The sequence below is a fragment of the Lissotriton helveticus genome, chromosome 7, assembly GCF_964261635.1.
Source record: "Lissotriton helveticus chromosome 7, aLisHel1.1, whole genome shotgun sequence".
In the NCBI taxonomy this organism is placed as follows: domain Eukaryota; kingdom Metazoa; phylum Chordata; class Amphibia; order Caudata; family Salamandridae; genus Lissotriton; species Lissotriton helveticus.
This window is the reverse complement of record NC_136068.1, coordinates 98,043,939-98,060,258: the sequence shown is the minus strand read 5'-3', so window position 1 is coordinate 98,060,258 and position 16,320 is coordinate 98,043,939. Positions and strand designations below refer to the sequence as shown.

Here is a 16,320-nt window from a genome sequence, read left to right as displayed (position 1 = left end):
TGTTGCTTTACAGCAATCAAAGATGTGAATTTTCATTATTGTATCTGCCATCTTATTAGTGAATAAGCAGCACATTGTGGTGACCTTGTGTTATTCTTGTAGCTTTATGTTGAAATGTATCCACTGTGTATTTGTTTTGAAAACATGTCCTCTATGATGTTTGTAAATCCGATTAGCTAATTGGATTATAGAATGTTCACCTTCAGGTGGATCTGCTGAAGCGCATCTCTGGGATGAACTATTTCTTTTATGTACAGGGAGACTTCAGGGTAAAGTGTGAGAATACGGTGCTCGCTGTGGGTGGAATAGATCGTACACATGCTCGGGGGAACCCCCTCCATCACCCCCAGTCTCTTCCTCCCATATCCTCCCACCACCATACACCCCAGTATCTGCCTCCATCTCACTTTTCACCAAACAATTATAAAGACAGAACACAGCAGCATTAACTGATCCCAGTGATTGCTACTTATTTATTTGAACACTTCCACTTGCATGGTGCACTAACAACCACCATTTACTCCCCATTTAGACTGGGATAAGCCCCAGTACTGCATAAGCTGCCCTTAATGTGTCTTCATTCCCTGCACGAGCATCCTCGACAACAGCACGTGAACATTCGTGTTCCACAAACACCTGTGACCTCAACATCCATTTTAGGACTTCCTCAGCCCTCATTTCTCTGTTCTCATCCACACATCTCATGCCTTGCTTCTCAGCGTGCAATTCTCACTTCTTATCCTTCACTTCTCATCCCTACTTCTCACCTTTCATCCTTCACTCCTCATCCTCTATTCCTAACCCCAATCCATCTTCCCTTTCATTCTTCCCTCATTCCTTACTTCTCTTAACTTCTTAGCCATTATCACTAATCCATCACTCCATGTTCCTTACTTGTCACCCCTCATCCCTCCTTATCTTCATCCATCACCCTTCTCCATGAACCCTCAAATCCCTTAACTTATTTCTCATCTCTGCTCGTCATACCACATCCATCATATAACTCTCCACCCCTCATTCCACATGTTTCGTGCATACGTCTCACATCGCTGATTTCGGATCCCTACTAGTCATCATCCCTCATTCACCATGCCCTCCTCCTCATCCCCCTTCCTCACTTCTCATCCTTACTACATTCTATCATCATTCCTTACTCTTATTCATCATACCTTAGCACTTTCTCATTTATTCTCATTCTTTTTTCCAAATCCATGTTTCCTCCGCCATAGTCAGGTATTCCTCATACATTATCCATCACATGCATCATCATCGTCATCATCATCATCATCCTTATTTCCCATTTGTCAGTCACCACAAAATTCTTTCAGTGTTCTTTTTTTTTTTGTGCTTTTTTTTTCTCTTTCAGTGTTCTGAACCCCAGCTTCACACTGATTGGTTGGCAACAGCCAATTAGAGTTGAGACACAGGGCTGCATTCTCATGATCTATATTGTGAATGTTTGCATTCTTATTTATGAGTGTTGGCGGAGGACACTGGGAAGGAAATAACATTTGTGTCTCTTTGTGCCCAAGGAATCCTATGCTGTATAATATCGAATATTATTTCGGTCAATGCTTTTCCCTTTCCACTGACCCTGGGTGAAAGCTCTGAAGGTTTTGGAACTGGAAAGGGCGTACAGCGCTTAAGTCATAAATCAGGACTTGTAGTGACAGTAATAGGAGTTTGCTGACTCCTTTCATTTGTGCATGTAATAGATAAGATGTTTGCGGTCAGCACAATTAATAGACTGTGTGTACAGGCAAAGGCAGAACTTAAAGTGTATTTCATTATGTGTTTTTCTCATCTTGTGGGTCAGCCTCCTGCCACATTGAATTTTCCCAACTTCATCGGCTGCATCGAAATGGACACGCTGAATGAAGAGGTGATCAGTTTGTACAACTTCGAAGAGACTTTTGACCTGGACACATCCCGAGATAAGCCCTGCAGCAGGTAACATGAGATTAATGTTGATATGATGTCCAGGGATAAAGTGCTTTTTTAAAATATGAGGCTTGTGTGCAATTTGCACCAGATAATCACAAGATCACTATTCAGTGAATGGAGCAAAAGTGCTGAGGGCTATGAGCAGCTGCCACTGTGGGGTGAATGGTTTTTCCCTGACTTCGCCAATGCCAGTAGCTTTAAAAGCTGTGTAGGATGCCATACCCTCTTGTATTAATTCAAGCCCATGGCTTATTTTGGGCGCGATGCAAGTGACTTTATAGCAAGTAGCCCCATTAAGCCTACAAGTGGTAGATTTTAAATCATCCTAAAAGGCGCGCCTTCGAGGCATGAATAGGTAATGAATTGCTTTTTCGTAGGGACGCAAGACACCTTACCACTTGCCTGTTTAATCACACTCTTCATCTAAAGAACCAGAGTACTCCAGCTACCACTTGTATCTGGAGAGATGTTAATCTAGGATCATACTCCGGGAGACCCTAGCTAGGGATGCCGTCAGGTCGGTAACAACTTGTAGAAGAACTCCATAGATCTGGAGAAAATCTATTCATCCATCGCTTTCAAGAGTCTAATATAATAGAAGCTACAACTGCATTGAGAAGTGCCTGTATGAAATTCACCCTGGTCTGAAAATCTGGATGCCCCCTGAAGACAAATATTTAGAGGTTTAATTGTGTCTCTTAGTACATGTTAAGTGTGAAGCATCTTTTTGTTCAAGCTTGTGGCCCCAAAACTGTTCCCATTGGGTTAGTTTAGTCTTCGAACAAACACGTACCCTTCTGTTTCTGGTATTATTGGATTGAGAAAGAGAATGTTTGTTATTTCTGTTCAGTTTGATGGCACATGTCTGTATTCTAGCATGCTTCATTCATCACTGTCTGCTTAACAGATGCAAAAGTGGGTAAAAGAGTGCTGGTACAAGGTCATACTTTGGGCTGTGGCCTGGGAAGGATAGGATTGAGGTTGTAGTGTATGAGGAAGAGAGGTTTGGAGATCGAAAGGCTACCCATCCATCAGCCATGGGTTTTGAAGCTTGAGCATAGTGGTGTCTGCTAAACTCCGCCGGTCCAAATAAGGACAGTTATCTTTTTAAGCAGTCAGTGGACTCAGACCGCACTAGCTAGGATGCACCTTAGCGTGGCCTTTGTAAAATATGTCTCTTAAGCACACCCCAGTACACAGGTTGTATTACATGGAATGTTTTTTAATTCCTGGCTTCTGATTTGTCTCCTAAGGTCAAAGTCTACAAGCGACCCATGGATAACTGATGGGTCATACTTCGATGGCTCAGGCTATGCAGAAATTAAACTGGGAACTCAGTCCGGGCTCACAAAGCGGTATGAAATGGAGGTCCGAGTGGTGTCTTACAGTGGAATAATCTTCTTTCTGGAGTCTCAAGTGAGTATGCACCCTGGCAGTCATTGGGTAGCTTCAGGGGAGGCACATAGGGGGATCTTGATTTCTGTGACCCTATGCATGTATGTTTTTTCTGAGGTACCCCCCAACAGTGTTAGGTCTTGCCCACCGAAAGCTTTAGATGTCGGTTCTCGAAAGACCTATTGACTACAATACTAATGCTTACCATGGGATTATCATACCATTCCTTATCAGTGGTTTGCTTTCTTGAAATTCTATTTTGTTGGCTTCTTATTCAAAAGCATTCCTTCCTCTTTGTGTGTGCCTCCCATTGAGCATAGCTACTTTGCCATCCAACTGATTCGGTGAGTCGCATGCGTCCACTGCTCGCAGTCAAGACCCTACTGTCTTCTTTTCCTTCAAGCATTTCAGTGGAGTTGCATGTGTTTTTTTGCTCAGTCCACCATGCACTGCCTCCCCTTTTAAATCCATGCCCTTACGCTCTGTATTGCAACCCCACCCGCACCTTCTCCCTGGCCCTCCCATTCTTCAGTAAAGTAAAAGAATCCACCACAGCGCTATATTGCACACTTTCACATGAGATGTCATCATGCGGGGGCCAACCACAGAGTAAAAAAAAAAGAAAAATCGAAAAAATGTGTCGACTCATATGTGTGCAATGCGTGGTGATGCATGATTGTGTAAAGGTCCTCAAGTTGATGCCCTTCCTTTATGGGGGTTTTTGTTGCTCTTATGATTTCGCGATTTACTTCAGCATCGGCAGCAGCTTTTTTTTTCTTTTCAGCATTGGCACCAAACATTGGCGAAGCCAAAAGTTAAGGCGAAGCCTATTGTCATCCGTCTTTTACAAGGGCCTCATTAATAGGACTTTGTGACTTGTAGTTGAGGATGGATAAACCCAGGACAGTTAGCTGTCACTAGTGCAATTTGCTTCCACATCAGCAGCAACTTTTTCCCTTTTCTTTTCAGCATTGACGCAGCCAAAAGTTTGGCTAATGCCTTTCAGAGGCAAGGCTATTGTCATCCCTCTTTTACAAGGGCCTCATTAAAATAGGACTTTGTGACTTGTAGTTGAGGATGGATAAACCCGGTACAGTTGGCTGTCACTAGAGCTCGGTTGGAGGACTCCGTAGCCTGCGTTCCTCAGTATCACATGGGCCCTCTCAAGTCTGTGCTATTCCGTTCCTAAAATCAAGTGCAGATTAGACCAATTCAACTGGCACAGATGTATGCTGCCAGCCTCTGTAGTAGCAGGATTGGGTCACAGAATCATGTTTTGACTTCCTGTTCCAAGAGCGCTGAATCCAGAGTGTGAGTAGTGCCCACAAAGTTTTCCCAGGTCGTGATGGCCATTCCTTTTCTCTTCTCTGAACACTTCATGTGGCTTTCTGTACTGGAGCTTTGTGATGCTTTTATCAGCCACCTTCTCAAGTAACCTCTCAGACCAGGACTTCAAAACTTACATTTAACTTGTTAGACTGATTATAGATTGAAATGACTGCCAATGCTCTGAAAGGGTGTGGAATGGAACCCATCCAACCCACTCCTGTGAGAGGAGTCGAGCAAGGGACCGAGGCCGGAGTCTCATAGTAATGTGTTGATTGGTCATGTTTGTGGGTAAAATATTGCTCTCACTGTTCCTACAGTACGTAAATGAATGTATAAACATTCCTTCAGTTATAAGTACGCAAGCAAATTTACAAGATTGAGTAGTATTATTCTAGAACCACCGGCTGGCTTTCCAGGAGCATTCCTAGCTGACTATCATTATGACAAAGAAGCCTTTAGATGGCTTGTCTTGTCCAACCCCCTGCTCTCCTGTTCCTTTTCCTCTGACATTTTCTCTCTTTTACAAATTCTTGTACAAACATGTGTTTTGAGGGATTGGGTTTGCGGCAGCGACAGAACTCCCTGGATCACCCTCTTTGCCTTTCAGTCTTTTCTCCCATCTAATTGCTGTTCCTTCTTTTTACTAATGCAGCGCGCCTTCAAGCCCATCGCAGGTATTGATTTGTATGGATTCTGCATATTTTATTCTATTGTGTTGTTCACGTGGTTGTTGTGTGTGATGATACCAGGCTTTGTTAAACACTACGCTGCTCTCGGTGCGCCCAAGTGAGGCATGTTGTGAATCATATCAAGTGGTTTGGGGGCAGCCATCAACTGTGGGTTCTCTGGATGTAGCTGGAATCCACTCACTGGAAGATCTTGACTCACCCTGGTGTTTCTACTCCTCTAGGGGCAATACCTCTGCTTGGCCGTCCAAGATGGGAAACCCGCGCTTTACTATGACTTTGGCAGTGGGCTGCAACAGGCTAAATCGAGCATTGACCTATCTACTGTTCCAATCAGCAGTGCCTCCAGTAAACTGGTAAGAAATTCACAGCAGTCTCATTAGAGGCCTTCCCGGTCATAATGCAGTGTATAACTTCACCCCAAGTTCTGGGACTTGGTTATATTTCAAAATATATGACAACCCAAACTGTGTTGTTACTTGGTGGTAAAGTGGGATATGAAAGCCAGGTTATTCTTTCTTAAGTATTCATTCAAATGCTTACCTGTGATCTGCTAAACCAACCTTCTCTGAAAGATGAGCCAAGGCACCTTTTCATAAGCAATATTTAGGCTGGTTTGTTCACGAATGTGGTTTTGTTCCCTGCTGCGCAAAGTGCCCTTCTCTTTCGGCTGCATTGAAGTTAAATGAAATAAGTGACTGTGGGAACACCGCTGTGCACAGGTCTATCCAGCTGTTTCCTGGCATTTTGGTCTAAGGTCTATAAAGCAAAATGCCTATTTCTGAAATGTTATAGGACAAAAATTGGGGCATAAATGTCTACTGAAAATGCAGAACTGTAGATCAGTTGTATTTTCTGGGCCTCTCTTTCGGTCATGTATCCCCACTTGTTTCAACCTTTGTGAGTTGGCTGAAAGTGTTTAAAATCTGTGCCATTGAGAACCGAGTCTTAGAGCAAGCGTACACCAGAAACAGATTTGTCCCATGTCTGGTGTGAAAGTAAAGGCCTTTCAATGACTGGGTAGCAACAATAGCGCTTTCCCAAGAGAAGTATGAAATGAAGCTCCTACAGGGACACTGTGGCAGTAACAAACTGCACCACGGATGGGGAATTGAGGATCCCAAGGTGACGGGGTAGCAGTCTCAGACCTGCCTCACGAGTGATGTGAAGCTAATGGTCTTTTTGTGACAGGGCAGCAGTAACAAACCTACCCTTGGGCTGGGCAGAATGGAAGGTGGCCTTAAGCAAATTTTTCCCCTAAATCGATTTCACAGTATCTGAGACCCTGGTCTTCGTTTTACAGCATCATGTCCTGCCTTGAAGGAAGTTGAGGTAAAAGAGCAAACATGAGGGAAGCTGGGCTTACATTGTATAAATCATTGCTTATGAAAATAGATCTGTAGCACTGTCTCTGGTGTTGTATAATAGCAACTCACAGCCAGTGTTTTTTGGATTTCTTTTTTGTCCTACTTTGCTGAATCCAACACTTTTTTGTTATTGAAATATATGCCTCTTTTCCGAACATAAATACGTGGTGTCTTGTACCACGCCAAGCGGAGAATGCTGGTTTGGATGAATGCCAAAATGCTCAATTCATTTAATGAAAAACAAAATGATAATTTTAAATATAAAAAGAAAATAAACATATTTTATGAGGCGTTACCCCATTAGAGCCTAAAAAGAAAAGTTAATTTGGCCTTTTAATCTTTAATATCCATTTTAAAAAGAAAGATGAGGCATCGTTTCACATTTATTTCAATTTTCTAGTTCAAGATCTCATCCTCATAATGAATATATTGCATGTCTAGTTCTACCAAAGTTCTTTTATGAAGGTTCTGGTAAGTCATTGCTGAGAATATAAGTTCTGAAGGTGCACAGTGTGTGTGTAAAAAATATATGTTGCGCAGTGTTGCTTGTCAAGACTCCTCAAAGCCTCATTGTCTTGGGAACTCATGCACTAATGCTAACTGTGCCCAGATTGGTGCATTCTCAAAGAAAGGCTGCATCAGCACTGACTGGTGAACTGGAAGAGTTGTGTGCACAGACTGCACCAGTCAGTGCTTTAGAAGAGTCATGTTTTGAGGTCTGTACTGATTGGTGAAATCCACAGATTTGGCCCTTCTAGGCGGTATTAATTGGTGCATTGATAAGACATTGTGCTACGGGTCTACGGACTAATCCATCATTGGCCTTGCATATCGACCCTGCTGCGATAGGTACACTGCAAAAATGTAATGGCGAGCCTGCACAGAAATGTGAATATGCAAGGACATGCATGAGGTTGTGGTGTGGCAACCTGCATTGTTTTCTCCTTGGCAGCTTCATAAAGTTACTTTCAAAACTTTGCAAAATTTAGGGATTTCACAAAGATTGCAAAGTTTAAAAAAGGCAACAACTAGTGCGGAACATGTTTGCTAAAACAGGTTTGCCAGACCTTTAGAAGGCGAATTATTTTTTAAACCGAAAAATTCCCTTTCAAATGAAGTGGGGAAACTCTCTGTAGTGTGCACAGCTGAGGTTTCACACCGTTTAAGGGTGTTGTGGAATCTTGCCACAAGCTCTAATTACTTGGACTGTGAGAGCATGCACAGACAGAGACTATCTAGGCAGAATCTAATCCCATGGGCAATATTTAAAAACCATCACCACCCTCAACCAAATTTAAGCTTGGGGACAACATAAAACAAAATGCTAAGGACAATGCATGGATTTAGTGATCTCTCTGTATTGTCCATCTCCAATGCTAAATCAAGTTCAGAACATGGCAGTAAACGTCAAGATCCACTCACGCTGGTAGGTTGCTTGCTTACTGCCCAAGGCGACCTGTGTAAGGTGAAACCCCATATAAAAGTTGGTGAAATAACACATTTTTAATACATTATGTTGTGTCCCATTTCAGATTGAGATTATCCTGCACAGCGCTGGAGGCAAAAAAAAGATTTTCATCCGCCGGGAACGAGTGACCATCTTTACTCTTGAGCATGAAGACATAAAGCTGTATTCGGCCACCGAGTGCTTCCTAGCAGGAGTTCCCCGAGCTAGCCTGCCAGGGAGGTGAGATATAGTTCGCAATTAGGGACTGTGATAAGGCCCGCTGGCTCTGTTCTATTGGCATTCATCTCTCAATGTCCCTCCGCTTCAGGGATTAACATTCTTCTGAGTATTCCACACCTTAGAGTACTCACCTTACCAGTAGCAAATTTTAAAAAGTGCACATATTTTTTAAAGTTACTTAAGCAGAATTAATTCACAAGTTTTTCAATGGTCTATCAAGGCAAGCGCCACTTGAACTCATGAAAATATTTAAAATCAAGAGAATTTAAGTAAAGATACCCTCACTGGAAACCTAAGTAACTTTTATGTGACACTTTGATAATAAAGTCTTCGGCCTGCAAGTTGATGTTTTCCTAGAAAGTGAGGCACTTTTTTTTTTCATGATCCATGCACACTTGTATCCAATTAACATGATGAATATTTTTTAAGAGACCTCTGTACCTTATTATTTTATAATATGCATGGAGTTGGTGTGCATGACAGACTGTTAGCATGGGCGGTCGCATAGTCCTATTTTAAGCAATATTTTTTTAGCCATGGGATGTACCTTAAACAACAACCAGGACATTTTTGTTTTATGTTATTCACTTTGCTTGAAGTGATGAATATCCGTCTCTTACTTGACCGAAGGCAAGATATAGTGAAAACAGTTTTGAAGATGGTGATTGAGAATGGGTGAAACTGGAGGAGAAAAATATCTAAGGGATTACTTAGTAAATCTGTACTTATTAGTTACATCAATGGGATCTACTTATGCCATATCAAGGGGCTTTCTTCTAACATTGCCCATTATTTCTCAGTTTGCAGGCCATATTCCCCAATGGGGGGTCGATCCGAGGCTGCATGAGAGGCCTGAAGGCTTTGGATAGGTATATCGACTTGAAACGCATGTTCACGATTGGCGTGAGCTACAGCTGTACCTCTGATCTGCTGGTGAGTAGAAGGCACACGCATGTGTCCTTGGATGATTGTAACTTAAAGATCCCCCATGATAAGCAAAGTCACACCTCCCCTGCTATTTGCAATACTTAATTTTTCAACGTAATTTAAATTCTTCTTGTGTCTGTTCTTCTACATAGAGGTTAGCTATTTGTCACTGTGCCCCCAGGTGGCCAGAATTTAAATTTCACTTGATGAATGCTGTTGCAAAGAAGTTATTGCAAACCATTTCTTTACAATTCTCTCATGAAATGTAAGTTCTTGTGACTATTTTTTTCTCAAAACCTACTTTTGTGGAACTTATTGTTCGTGGCACGTGTGACTGTAGATACACCTACCCTGAATACCTCTGCCATTTAGTGTTGGGCCCGAATATTTGCAACACTCGAAGAAGTTCGAGTCATTACACTAGATGGTAGGAATATGCAGTGCATGTGAATCTACAGCACCACACGCGATCAACAGATGAGTACAGCTTAAGGAACATTTTTCATTGCAGTTTAAACTTTAAAGTTTTGAAGAAAATGTGTTCATATTTGAGGAGGAAAACAATATGTTCAGCCCTACCTCCATCTCATCTTTGAAAAGGTTAATTTGCTTTTTCTTCCCTTCATAAATGTTCCCAAGCCATTGGGCTGTCAATCTGGGAGCGTTCCATTCCTCTACATCCGGCACTAGGCTGCCGCTGCCGTACTTAAGAGGTCACTGCAAGGACCACTGACATCCGTAGATGTAACTGTGCCCAGGAAGCCTTTACCTGCTATTTTCCTCCTGTTTTCTGGTACTTTCTTTATCCTGACTCTTCCTAAAAAACCTTAAGATTATGTTGTTATTTCACTTGTTTTTATACAATGTCTGCCTTGGAGCCATACGGTGCTTTATAATACACAATAATCTAGAACTGATCCGAATGGACAATACTACCACTTTTTCTTAAAGACCTGTCAACAAATGTTAAGAAGAACTCCAAAACAGTCCAGTCAAATCCAAGACATTTATATTGGTTTTCCACTGATCCTACCTATCAACAATATTATCAGAAATAAAGTTGATCAGGAGTATTTGGAGTTTACTCACTTGATCATGACACTCATGTGGAACACGTGCACAGAACTGTAAACTGCAGGGCGGCAGGAGATTCCCTTATGACATAACTTAGCAGCTAGAAGTCCTAGGGTTTGAGAGTTGGGCCATTTGCACTTCTTACAGGAATGCTTAATTGATTGATTTAGGCAATGAGGAAAGATATAAGGTGTGCTAAGTTCTTAGATGGGGAGGACTGCTATATAGTGTAGTAATGACATAATATCTGGCCACATAACAGTCGAGTATGTTTTGTCCGCTATATTTCATTTATATGTTGTATGTTGTATGGATTAATATGAGAATAAAAAGAAGGGAGCGCCCCACTTGCCAAGAGACAGGGTACCACAGGTAGGAAAAAGAGAACTCTCTTGGAACAACTACAAATCTCTCTTTAGCTAAGTCTATTTATATATCTTCGGTACACATTCAAATATTCATAAAATGCACATAAACATTCCTGTATGAACCCAACAAACAACTATCATATACACAAGGATAAGGAACTAAATCAATACAATAAAACATTTACATTTTTATTAAATAAATGTTTTATTGTATTGATTTAGTTCCTTATCCTTGTGTATATACATTTTTCCTTATCCTTTTGTTTATGAATGTTTACCGAAGAAATATAAATGGACCTATCTAAAGATAGATTTCTAGTTGTTCCAAGAGAGTTCTTTTTAAAGCATTAATACGAGTTCATTTTGTGACTGTGATGGAACACGAGAAAACTATGCGTCGTGTATAACTGGTTAGACTGGATCCCCAATAATCTTAGCAGTGACTGCTCATTTAGTTGTATGTCTAGAGAGGTACATACCGCAGTAACTGCTAAACACGTTAAAGACCTATATTGTCCGACATGTCCAGCTGTCTCATCTAGACTGTCACGCCTTCACCTTTCAAGCACTAAATGTGGAAGGAGCCTACTTCAATCTTATTTATTTGTTTATTTGTTTATTTATATTCTTGTATAGCGCAGGAATCGACCCCCGAAGGGGTACCTCCGCGCTTGCGCTATTGCTGGAAATGCCCAATCAAGTTTTATAGTCTGTAAAATAATTAGGAAGTCGAAAATAAAAATGTTTTGAGAGACTTCTTAAAGGACTGAAAGTTAGTATTTAGTTTCAGGGTGAAGGGGAGTGAGTTCCAAAGAATGGGACCTTTATAAGAGCGAGCTCGGCCTCCCTGCCTAGTCCTTTTAATCCTGGGGACCTGAAGTAGTAATTGATTGCTGGAACGCAGGGAGCGTCCAGGACAATAGAAGTTGAGCTTTTCAGCCAAATATTTAGGGCCAGATCCAAAGAGACTCTTATGTTTTGTGCAACAGATTTTATGGCAGCCAATGAAGTTTATTCAAAAGAGGACGTGATGGGGTCCTAGGTAAAGCATTGAGAACCAGTCTGGTCGCGGTGTTCTGGGCCACCTGTAGTCTCTTAAGTGGTTCCTCATTGGCCGAGATGAGAAGTTTATTACAGTAGTCTAGCCTGCTGACGACAAGAGTCTGGACAAGTGTCTTTCTATGGCTGTCGGGCTTCTATGGCTGTCGGGCAAGAATGGAAACACGCGCCTTAGAAGTCCAATAACATGAAAGCAGGATCCAGTAACCTGACTAACATGTTCTTTAAGCAGTAGTGCCTGGTCTAGTCGCACACCCAGATTCTTTACGGTCTGTTTAGGGCTTGTTACTGGTCCCAAATCCAGAGGCCACCATTCTGGAGACCATAGAAGGGGGGCCTCTCCAAACAACATGACCTCTGTTTTGCCTACATTGCATTGGAGGCAATTTGAGGCCATCCAATCTGATACTGCCCTCATACTATCCGCAAAAGATTTTTTTATTGCAGGTGAGAGGGACTGGAAAGGGAACAGAAGGTGGGTGTCGTCAGCATACGACACCGGGGTGAACCCATATGTTCTCACAATGTCAGCCAAGGGGGCCACATACACATTAAAACGTGTAGGGCTTAGACATGAGCCTTGTGGCACTCCCTTGGTGAGCTCCCTTGAGATGGAGTGAAGGGAGCCCAATCTGACTCCTTGTGAGCGGCCAGTGAGAAAGCTCTCCAACCAGGATAGAGCCGCGCCTCCTATGCCCACCTCCCTCAGACAACTGAGAAGAATCTCATGTGATATCGTGTCAATGGCAGCGGATAAATCTAACAGCACCAGAATCATAGAGCCCCCTCCATCCAGTGCCATCCTGATGTTATCGGTCACGGAGAGGAGGGCGGATTCGGTGCTGTGATTGGGTCTAAACCCAGATTGAGAATGGTCTAGACCCTCCGCTGCCTCGATGTATTTAGACAGATGGGTATTCACATGTTTCTCTGTCATCTTGCTAACTAAGGTAAGGCAGGAGGGAGATGGGTCGGAGGTTAGAGAGGTCTGTCCATGGAAGTGCCGCGTTCTTTCGAATGGGGTTCGCCACCGCTTTCTTCCACTCCATAGGCACCAGCCCCTCCCTGAGGGAAAGATTTATGACTGATTGGATCTCGGGTCCAAGCAGAGTGCTCAGGGAGGCGACCATTTTAGCAGGCACGAAATCATCAGGGGACCCTGATTTTATATGGCTGATGAGGGAGAAAAAAATCTGTCATTGACTGCTGGAAAGGTCATAAGTGATTTATCACCATATGAGGGTACTTGGGAGGGAATCAGAATATTATTGCTTTGACTAGAGGCCTTTGTGATTTTATCATGAATCATATCAATTTTGTTCTCAAAAAACAGGGAGATGTCATCGCAGAGGGACTGAGAAAAGTCATCTGGACTTTCACAGGCTACCGGTTTTACAAAGGCCTGTAGAATTTTATACAGTTCCTTGGAGGAGTTACCCGCCTCAGCAAGCTGCTGGGCAAGACAGTTCTTCCTTGCCAGTCTAATGTTTTTATAATAGTTGGATTGGGCGTCCAGGTGTGCTTTCCTACTTTCCTCAGTTCGAGATTTCCTCCAGAATTTCTCGAGCTTTCTACATCCTTGTTTCTCTGTTCTAAGAGTTTCTGTATACCACACTTCTTGCTTGGAGGTGGGGTATTGTTTATGTAGCTTCAAAGGAGCCAACACATTAATTGCCTTTGTAAGGGAGTTGTTAAACTTCAATAAAGCGAGCTCCACATTATCCATTTTTCTGTGATAATGGGTTTCTTTCATACCCTCTGCAGCTCCTCAACTGTGACCTTATGCCACTGTCGACGCCAAATCGACGGAAGAGAGGTCTTCTGAGGGGGCTTGTTCAAGCTCAATAGTGAAAATTCAACTAAGTGGTCGGACCAATTTACTTGTGTAGTGGGGTGACACCGTACTTTGGAACAATTAGAGAAAAGTAAGTCCAGAGTGTGACCCCCTATGTGTGGGGCCACTGTTCTGCATTACTAACCCTAGAGAGGATAGATCCGAAAGCAGGGATAAAGTTTCAGGATGCATAGGGATATCTACATGAGTGTTAAAATCACCTAGAAGAATAAAATCTTCATTTGCTTTAAAATGTGTAGCTAATAGTTCCAGAAGGGAGAGAGTGAAACCCGAACTGGGTCCCAGAGGGCGGTAAACTAATGCTCCTTTCCAGAAGGTTTTGGCGGCTAAACTTATCTTAAAAACCATAATTTCTAATAGCGGACAGCATCTTTGTTCCAATATTGTAATCTTTAGATCCTCTTTATACACAATAGCTATACCGCCACCTACTTTATCAGGGCGATCTAATTTTAAAATGTTATAGCCTATGGGAACCCCTAACATTATAACTGGAACTGTGTGTGGTTTCAGCCAGGTCTCTGTGAGAAAACATATATCCGGCTGCAGCGTATGTACAAGGTCCCATAGTTCAAGGTGGTGTTTGGGCAACGAGCGAATGTTCAAGAGTGGTGTGCATTGTAAACATCTCAAAAGTGACTGTTTCACCTTTCTAATAATGGCAACAGCACGACTGTCAATCAGTTTAGCGCCAAGAAAGCACACCGTGGTGTAGGAGCCCTCTATAAACACAAACAGAAATATTTGCACCAGTGTGGGATTTAAAAACGGAAATAGTTATCATGAGCACCCTTTCTGAACCTACAAGGAAGTGCCACATGAAGAATTGACATCCATGCAGAAAATAGGACTAGTGAGCTATATGCTAAAGCTATATGCTTCTTACTTGCTCTCTGTCGTCCTTCTTTTACCGCTCTCGTCACTCAGAGTTTTGAGTTGATGGTCTGGAGTCATAAAGAACTAATGTAGTGTGACAGGTTTTGTAGTCTCATCGATATCGTAAAAGAAGCAACGTGTTTAGGGAGGCAAAGCAGTTGTGTTACCTCTGGTAACACAAACACAGCCATGGTCATTTGCAAGACTCGTGTGGTTAGATACATTGGGTAGTGGAAAAGTTCTTTTAAAATATACAGGTAAAAACGTGACATGAGAAGAATGGCAAGCTCACATAACGTTGGGAGCAAAAATAATATTCCAAGGAAATTTGACCTTTTAAGCATATGCAATGCAGAGCCTCGTAAATCCACTCTTGGATTTACCGTCCTTTGTTGTATGAATAGGGATGAAAAGGGGAGTACAATTATGTTGGGTAGTGGTTACGAAAGTATTTCACAATGCATAACCCTTACCCTTGTGAGAAATGGCACTTTTGCACACATTCTTATGTTATGGACTTTTTCATACATCTTGGTATTAAGGTACTATAAGGCACAGCTGTACATCTTCAGTCGGTGCAACAGACTGCGAAAATAAAGGTCGTAATCTGTTTTGCATGAGTGTTTGTGGGCAGAAATGAAGGATTGTTTTGTTCAATTGGTGTGCATTTCTAGCTAGAATATTATGGACCGTAACCGTCCGTCACAGGTGGCATGGTTTCCTTTCATTTCTTTTTTTAATATTATTTTTATTGCATTTTTTAGAGGTAAAATACAGTCAAGTACCTTCATTCAGCCAGATGTCACATTAAATGTTTCCATTTTGGTATATAAATTTACCGTTGATAAACAAAGCCCCATCCTCATTTTATTTAAACAAATCTCAGTGGGGACAGACTCCCTGGTGTTCGCTATGGAATGGGTTTACCCCATGCATCGTAAGGTATGTAATGGCCAACCATAATTGTTCATTTTTTTAACCAAAGGGTAATAGTTGCACTCACAAGCGCAGTGAACAAATTCATTAAATCAGCACTGCACCAGGTCAAGCTTGCAGAACTCACCCAGGGTGGAGTTTGTTTGAAATGGGTGGGTGTTAATCTGTTCCCAGCCAAAGAACGACTGAGTTTAAAATTAGGATGAAAAGAGATTGGCTTGTGGATTTCCCTATTTCATGCGATAGCTCTTGCTCTTGGCAAGTCAACTTTTGCATGCCTGTTTCAATCTATGGCCAAGCGTCTCTATCTGTCGCACGCTTGTTTATGCATGAAATGTAATAGGAAAAGATTTTCTCAGTATTGTCTTTTTGTTCCTGCAGATCTCCCGTTCGGCGACCTTCGATGGGAATGGCTTCCTCACGTTGTCTCTGAAAAACCTCCCTACTCTTCAGGACAACTACTACACAGGCTTTGGCTTCAGAACTACCCAGAGCAATGGACTCCTGTACCAGCATGCCACTCAGGTAGGCTGCAAAGAGCCCTTCCTTTCTCATATGAGACCGGCATTTGGGGATTCTGTAGAGCCCCCTCATTATTAGGGAGCTATGCCTCTAAAATAGGCTACATTAGACCCTGTTGCTCTCTAAGTAAGCGGTTCTTGACCAGGGGGTCCGTGACTGTTGAGAAAGTTACAAATTAAAAATTTGTAAAACATCCAAAAATAATGAAGTAAAATTAAAAATGTATAAGCGTTCTGTAAATGTGAAAGAATTTGAAATTGGAGACTAAAGATTAAGTTGGTATCCTTAGCTTGAT

The 16,320-nt window shown here is 42.1% G+C and overlaps 1 protein-coding gene across 2 annotated transcripts in view; it reads left to right on the top strand.

Annotated features, from left to right (window-relative positions):
• LAMA5 (laminin subunit alpha 5) overlaps positions 1-16,320 on the top strand; it is a 346,280-nt gene that overhangs the window by 303,485 nt on the left and 26,475 nt on the right. For both annotated transcript variants that reach the window (XM_078651602.1, XM_078651601.1), the window contains exons 64-69: positions 1,817-1,950; positions 3,198-3,360; positions 5,579-5,710; positions 8,254-8,408; positions 9,209-9,341; positions 15,885-16,028. In XM_078651602.1, the coding sequence (XP_078507728.1) occupies positions 1,817-1,950; positions 3,198-3,360; positions 5,579-5,710; positions 8,254-8,408; positions 9,209-9,341; positions 15,885-16,028 (861 nt within the window). The remainder of the gene's footprint in view (positions 1-1,816; positions 1,951-3,197; positions 3,361-5,578; positions 5,711-8,253; positions 8,409-9,208; positions 9,342-15,884; positions 16,029-16,320) is intronic.